This window comes from Simochromis diagramma, unplaced genomic scaffold (genome assembly GCF_900408965.1).
Source record: "Simochromis diagramma unplaced genomic scaffold, fSimDia1.1 OVJJ01000305.1, whole genome shotgun sequence".
NCBI lineage: Eukaryota > Metazoa > Chordata > Actinopteri > Cichliformes > Cichlidae > Simochromis > Simochromis diagramma.
The window spans coordinates 145875-153588 of NW_024387169.1; the positions used below are offsets into that span (position 1 = coordinate 145875).

The 7714-nt window shown below is 38.1% G+C and overlaps 2 protein-coding genes across 2 annotated transcripts; both read left to right on the forward strand.

Annotated features, from left to right (window-relative positions):
• Positions 1-520: 520 nt before the first annotated feature.
• Positions 521-3639, forward strand: LOC120744470 (complement component C1q receptor). Its single transcript, XM_040048908.1, has one exon. It carries the CDS (start codon positions 647-649, stop codon positions 2516-2518), a length of 1872 nt encoding a protein of 623 aa, XP_039904842.1. The 5' UTR covers positions 521-646; the 3' UTR covers positions 2519-3639.
• Positions 3640-3766: 127 nt separating this feature from the next.
• Positions 3767-6001, forward strand: LOC120744471 (thrombomodulin). Its single transcript, XM_040048909.1, has one exon. The coding sequence runs from the start codon at positions 4204-4206 to the stop codon at positions 5197-5199; it is 996 nt and encodes a 331-aa protein (XP_039904843.1). The 5' UTR covers positions 3767-4203; the 3' UTR covers positions 5200-6001.
• The last annotated feature ends 1713 nt before the right edge of the window (positions 6002-7714 follow it).

Consider the following 7714-nt stretch of genomic DNA (forward strand, 5'->3'; position numbering starts at 1 on the left):
GAAGTCGAGGCACTTCCTGTATTTAAACAAATACAGGAAACGTCTGTATTCACATGAAGGCCCGCAAAGGTCTTCTGTACTTGCCCTCCAAAAGGTTATTGGGTTTAAATATGAAAAAGCAGTAATCAAGAGTTATGTAAATTGTACATTTTGGGAGGTTTTAAACAATCCATTACAGTATGAATATTAAAACTCATATTTTGGTTATTATACACAAAAAATTAAATAGCAGCATAAGAGCTGGGGGTAGGCAGCAAATCTAATCAATAGTGATACTTCTATACCTGCATAACAGGAGGAAGATTACACATTAATAAAATACTGATGGTTTACGATAAGTGCAATATTAACATCTTTATAGTAAATAATGAGGTCAGACGTGGCGACAGAGTGGCAAAGTTCACGGGTTCACTTCCTGTGGCGGCTATTTGTAATGGCACAGTCCCCTCCATGAATCTGACCGCTCCATGTTCATGTATTGAAAGGCACCACAATTCAGGGAGTCTGCTTAAAAAACTTGAACTCTGCTGGGGCCGGAGACATCTGGATAACCAGTCAAAACACTCCAGAGCCTTTCATTGTTTTCTTCCTCGAAACGGAACCAGTCAGCATGGGAGTAAGAAAGAGCTACTAACTGCTGCTAAACATGATTTCCGTCTTTAGTTTTGCAAACAGGATACTGGAGCCTGAATGTTGCTTTGAGAAACACTTGTTCTTTGGCTACGAATGGGCAACCACTTATTGGTCTCTTTTTACCCTAAAACTCCCAGGAACCCTTTGGAGAGCAAACATTTTGCTGATCTTCGTGGCAATTATGTTGTGGCTTCTTGTCCTGCAGCTCATTAACAGCTTCAAAGGTTTATCAGGGTTTGAACATGAAACGCTGTGCACCTCTAATGCCTGCTTCACTGCACACATGAAGAAGGAGAGGTTTGACAAGGCCAAAGAAGACTGCGACAAAAGAGGAGGATATTTGATGACCATAAGAGACCGAAAAGAAGAGGATGTGCTGCGCTCACTTCTCTCATTAATAAAAAGTCAACGACATGGGACGCTGCTTGAATTTTGGATTGGATTAAAACTCAAAGAAACCGACTGTGTATTTCCTGACCAGCCACTCCGAGGATTTAAATGGGTATCTGGAAATGAGGAATCCCACTACTCCAACTGGAAAGAAGAGCCTGCCTCCACATGCTTAGCAGAGAGATGTGTAAATATTGATTACAACTTTTCAAGTGAGAATCACCTGAAATGGACTGCTGTCCCTTGCAAAAAACGTAAAGCTTTTTATGCATGCAAGTTTTATTTTAAGGGGATGTGCGAACCTTTGGCTCTACTGGGGCCTGGGGAAATCGCTTACACAGTACCTTTCTCACAAGACCCACTTAAAAGTCAACTGAAGTCATTTCCTCATGGAACTTTTGCTATAATTCGGTGTAGCGATCACGAGGATCGCATGTCTTTGTGCAACGCTGTTAACCATACCTACCGGTGGACTAACCTGGGCCCCTTTTGCAAAACAGGAAAGCGAAGCTGTGATATCAGCAATGGTGGGTGTGAACATTCGTGCCGTCAGGATGCAGATGAAATTCGATGCTATTGCAGAGAAGGTTATGAATTGGAAAAAGATGGACTCCACTGCAGGATCAAAGACTTGTGCAGTCCTGACACCTGTGAGCATCAGTGTGTAATGAGCGAGTCGGGATATTTCTGCAAATGTCCAGTTGGCTTCAAGCTGCACGAAAACCAACGCAACTGCTCTGACATTGATGAGTGCCAATCACAGGCTTGTAAGAATGACCTGTGCATAAACACACATGGCAGTTATAAGTGTGCCTGCAAAGTCGGCTACAAAATGATGAATGGCAAATGCAGGGATGTTGATGAGTGTGCACAAAGGAAATGTGAGCACATCTGCTTGAATACCATTGGATCGTTCTCTTGTTTTTGCAAGGAAGGCTTTGCTTTCTCTGAAGATGGCCATTCATGTGAAGACATTAATGAATGTGTGACTGACAGCTGTTCAGGGGCTAAGTTTGAATGTGTAAATACTGTAGGAAGCTTCATATGCACCCACCTGGAGAATGATGGAACCACTTATGCTCCAAATGTGACCTTTGCACCATTAACCTCATCAGATTACCCATCTTATGAGAAAACACAAGAAAACTTTACAGAGTCTTTAACCAGAACTACAACTGAGCACCCATATCCTCAAACCGATTCACCCATTCCAGACCCGGAGAAAGTTACAAACAAGGATCCACTGAGCAACACAACCGTGGCCACGAGTTTCGCCAAGACAATCAATTCCAGGGTGATAATCTGCGTCCTCGGTTCAGTCATTCCTCTTGTTGTGTTGATTGCAATTACTTTGTTTTTTGCAATTTTTCGATGCAGTCGCTCTAAAAAAGAAGTGAAGAAGAACACCACTGCAGATGGCTACTGCTGGGTGTCCTCTGGCTTGGATCCACGTTTAGAGAAACTATACGAGTCCATCTTGACTGATGACCCATGACCATTTAGTGACAGAAAAGACTGACTAGAGTTATGTTTATTTATGCAATTCTTGCAATCTCCTGTGATTACACTACATATCAAAATGCAAATCAGAAAACGTCATTGTCCATCAAATAGTATTTGAATAAGAGTAGAGTCATAATGGTGGAAAAATAAAAAGTAAATGGGTGTTAAGTGGAAGTGCATAATATGCTGTAAAGGTTATGAAGGATGTGTAACGACTGTTTTTATTGCACGGTTAATAGTCTGAGGCAATGTAAATATCTTTACCTATGAGAAAGTTACCAGTATTTGCTGTAAAAAATGTCATTTAATGTTAAGATCAGACACTTTTCTTCATTTGTTTGTGACAATATTTTATGCTATTGTGTATAATCCTGCTATTACCTCCTGTCCTGAGAATCTGCTTGTGTACTATGAAAACAAAAGAGGATCTTTAGCTTTAATATCACAGAAAATGATCATTAGACCATTTACTGATCACTCTACAACCTGTGCCCCAAATAAAACAACAAAAAAAGAAAAAAAATACACAAGTATCGAAGTAAAAGTACTAAAGAGATATTATTTGTATAATATGATCATTATTACTGGTGCATTAAAATGTTGGTGGTACTTTGCTGTTTGAGCTGGCTGAAGTATAATATAATCTAAAAGTAAAAAGTGGACTAACACGTATATTCTCCAGAGAGTATACCTCACAAACATTCTTAAGAACTTAAAGGTACTTTTTGAAAAAAAATTGTTTAAAAGAGCTACATCGAGTTATTTTGACCTGCCCAGAGTTCAGCACAAAGATATTATTAAACTCCATCCTGCTAAAACAGAGCAGATTCAGACTATGATAAAAAACAAAAGGTGCCTTTCAAAATGTTTAAAAATGCTGGTAATTTTCTTGTTTTTGTTGAACAAGAAGTACCTTTAAGTAAACCTGTTTAGTCTCTGACAATGACATGTTGTACTTGTACACACCAACAAATAAGTCTTTTTGATTGAAGTTCCACATCTACACGCCATCATGTAAAGATGAAACTGGTGTCAATTTATATACTGCAAGTATAAAATCTAAAATGAATTGTTTGCTTGTTTTCTTTGTTTTTTAATAAATAGAAAAATATATGGACTGTGCTATTTGTTGTTCTTATTTACATATATAGATAGCACTACCATTCATGAAGCCCATTCTATTACCAGAATTATTGTTTATGTTTCTGTAAAGGTTAATTTGTTAGAATTTGAATCCAATTTAATTTTTTTTATTTAATATTATTGTTATTATCCATGAATTTATTTTAAACACATTACTGTTTTTGATGAGGTTGCCAAATTAAACCTTACATTCCAGAAAAAAATAAATAAAAATTAGCAGTCAATTGTTCTGCTTGATTAATTCCTGACTTCCCAGAGAGGTCCAGTGTGCCAGCTCAAATTTTGGTATAAAATCGGGAATCTTGATTTTAGGCAAGTACTTGAATTAGTTTGGCAGTTTATATAAGAGCCCTTTGCATATTTAGTATATCTAAACGTTGTTCTTCATTTTGTTGCTGCTGGTCCTACTTCAACTAATTTTTTTTTCTTTATCTCATTTCCTTCCTGAGATACCCTGTTTCCGCAATGGCACAAAGACTAGAAATTCCCCATCATTTAAGACAGGCAACCTTTTGTACTCCACTATGAGACAGCATGGCCTGCTTGCAGACGAGAGTGCCTGTGCTTAGGATGAGTATGACTATTCTGATAGTTTCACTGACTCTTGGAAAAGGATTGGATATAAAGCAGCCTGGCCACTGCAGAGCAGTTTGCAGTAATTATGGCAAACCTGACTGCATAACTCTAAACCAGGGTGAAGTGGATTTTAAAACAGCTGAAGAAGCCTGCCATGACAGGAAAGGAGAACTTCTGCAGTTGTGCTCTACGAGTGATAAGAGGTTGTTTGACATTCTGAGCCAGGAATTGTTTGGGAACTACTGGATCGGGCTGCATTTACCAGCTGGTGCCTGCAGCAACCTCTCAGCTCCACTGAGAGGCTATAAGTGGATATCTGGCAGACCGGGCATCACCTTTCTTCCATCCTGGAATAACCACATTCAACTCTGCTCTCCACATTGCGTATCACTTTCAAGTGATGAAAAATGGACAGAGAGACCGTGCTCAGATAAAGCTGATGGGTTTCTGTGCAAAGCTGAGCTCCAAGATGCATGCCGTGGACAAGAAGTATCGCATCCAACCCTTTTTCAAAGCTATAAAGGCTGTTCATCTGGACCATGTGAGCAGAACTGTGAGGATTTTAAGGGGGGTTACACATGCTCTTGTTTCAAACAATATATACCAGACAACAAAGACCCCAGGCAGTGCAAACCACACTGTGCACAAAAGAGATGCCCTAGTATACAAGAGGCTGGCTATGACATATGTCCTGAAGGCTTTCTAAAGGTTGACGGTAACTTTTGTGAGGACCCTAATGAAGGTCCAGTCACAACTCCTCCCGTTGTAGCGTTTGTCAAACCACCCATCAGCAACAATACACTGAAGGCGTCTTCTGTTCCTGGGGTGCGCTTTCTGTGGGTTTGGATTGTGGTCATTGTTGTTGTCATTGCATCTATTTTTGTCATTAGGTTTTATGTAGTTAAGCGTAACAGGCAAAGAGAAAATTCTAATCGCAACAATGTTGTGACTTAATTATTGCACCAAAATGACAGAGTCCTCTGGCTCTTTGTTCTTTATCGCAGACTTGGGTATTCTGTGTTGTCTCCTAGTTATTTAATGGTACACTCATGAACCTAAAGGTGTCGTCCACATCACTGGGAACAGAAAACGCTAAATGTTTAAGTGGTTTAACAAGTCAAAGTAGCTCTAACCTACACCTCCAATTACTGACTGGCCTCCAACTATTAGCTCCAGTCATATTTTCTTCCTCAGAAGCCTGACCAGCAGGCTGAGCCTATGGTCATTAATCATGGTTTATTTGTGTGTTTTTGTCAAAAAGGAGCGTAGATTAGATGAACAACTGGCCAGATGTATAGATGACTGTAAAGAATTCCAAATGTTTTACATCTCATTTTTCCTTTTGGAAAACAAGAAAAGTGAGAACTACATTTTGATACATGAAACATTTTAACAGCTATCATTTTAGGAGGTTTACACCTTTATTTTATTACATAAGAGCTTATATGAATGAAACCCAATGTGCTGTTCTTGTTACTAATACTACAACATCATCTTCATTTCAGAAATATACATACACACACACACACACACACACACACACACACACACACACACACACACACACACGTTCTCAGACAAAAACAAAATAAATAGAATCTAAATTACATGAAATGACAACCGTTAAGTCTGAAATGGAGTAGGAAGAAATATGTACATACTTATTAATCCCTACCTTACGCTCACTCTATTGAATCACCATATTCAGTGTTACCCCAACTTCCCCTCATCACTTCCCCCACACAATAAAGAATGAAGGACAAGTATAAAGATAGCTACAGTGATAGCTATAATTCAGATACAATTTAGCATAGTTATATATACTATCAGTCATCAACTTTATCAGTTTTGTATTCTTCCAAAAGCAGTTTTTGAAACATCTTTATGAACTCATTAATGCTTGAACATATAATATAGAAGTATATAAAATGTTAAAGAGTATTCAAAAAGTAATCAAACTATTTTTACACTCTTAACATACTTATTTGTACTTCACGTACAGCATATGTATAAATATGTTAACGCTGACCCTTTTCTATAATCATTCACATTTGTACATTTAACTGGTTGCAAATGAGTTTTAAAGATATGACATGTGTATACTTTTATTTCAGGTCTTTTTTGAGGTAATTTTATGGTCAATTATGTTTCATGTTCAAGCGTGAATTCTTTCAGATTTGCTCTTATAGCACCATCTACTGTCCTCAAGAACAAAGTGCTGAGAAAGTAGGCAGTCAGAACTGAGTCAAACTGTAATTTGGGAAATTACAGTTTGTTCCAACAGAAACCGAATTACTTAAGCTGTATCTTCTAATAATATAGCATTAGTAACAACTGTTTTAAAATATAAAATATCTCTAATATTAATTATTATTTAGTTTTTATGGCTTTAAGACGCTGTACACCTACTTTTTTTTACATTTATTTTTCTTAAGCAACATGTAATGAAATATGCTGTATAAATAAAGAGACATGGACATTGTTGCATTGTTGTATAATGATAAATAAATTATCGGACTTGTGTTTTTCTTTCAATTTTATTTAGCAAAAAATAATTTGTCCTTTTTATTCATCTGTTCGCGCTCACTGGCCACTTTAAGTACACTTGTTGAGCTACTCGTTACTAACAGTGTCTGAATCAATCAGAATTCAGCAACTCATTGCACCTAGGCATGTAGACATGGTCGAGACAACCTACTGAAATTCAAACTGAGCATCAGTAAAAAAAAAAAAAAAAAAAAAAAAAATGAAGCTTGTTTACGTGGCTCTGAATGTGACACAGTTGTTGGTGCCAGACGAGCTGGTGTGAGTATTTCAGAAACTGCAGATCTGCTGGGATTTTAGAACACAACCATATCCAGAGTTTACAGATGATACATATGTGAAAAAAATGAAAATATCCAGCGAGCGGCAGTTTACTGGATAAAAATCCTTTGTTGATGTAAGAGCTCTAAGGGGAATTTCCAGGTTGCTTCAACAATCCGTCAGCCGGTCTCCGGACTCTCAGTTTCTGATGCAACATTTGTTTGCACATTTGCCTGAATACTGTTGACCACGTCCATCTCTTTATGAGCACAGTGTACCTCACTTCTGATGGCTCCTTCCAGTAGGATAACACCACATACCAAAAACTTCAAATTTCTTGAACATGACTTGTGTTCGCTGTACTCAAACGACATCCACATTCACCAGATCTCAGTCAAACAGAGCACCTTTGGGATGTGGTGGAATAAAAGATTCACATGATGTGCAGCCAACAAATTGGCAGTGACTGTGTCAATCTTAAATTTGATTTGATTGATAGGAGGCGATTTCCAGCAAAGTTTGGCTCTGCGCTGGAAGTGGTGTCCATCATGGTCCTACTGAAAATAACAAGTTGAAATGTAACGATTTTCTTCAGCCTTTTATCTGTTCCGCCATCTGACTAATCACTCACTTCCTGTTTCATTTTGTAACAACAGCATTGACG

Bases quoted from the DNA above. Each gene is read 5' to 3' on its own strand.
- LOC120744470 (XM_040048908.1), top strand. From the start codon at position 647: ATGATTTCCGTCTTTAGTTTTGCAAACAGGATACTGGAGCCTGAATGT.
- LOC120744471 (XM_040048909.1), top strand. From the start codon at position 4,204: ATGGCCTGCTTGCAGACGAGAGTGCCTGTGCTTAGGATGAGTATGACT.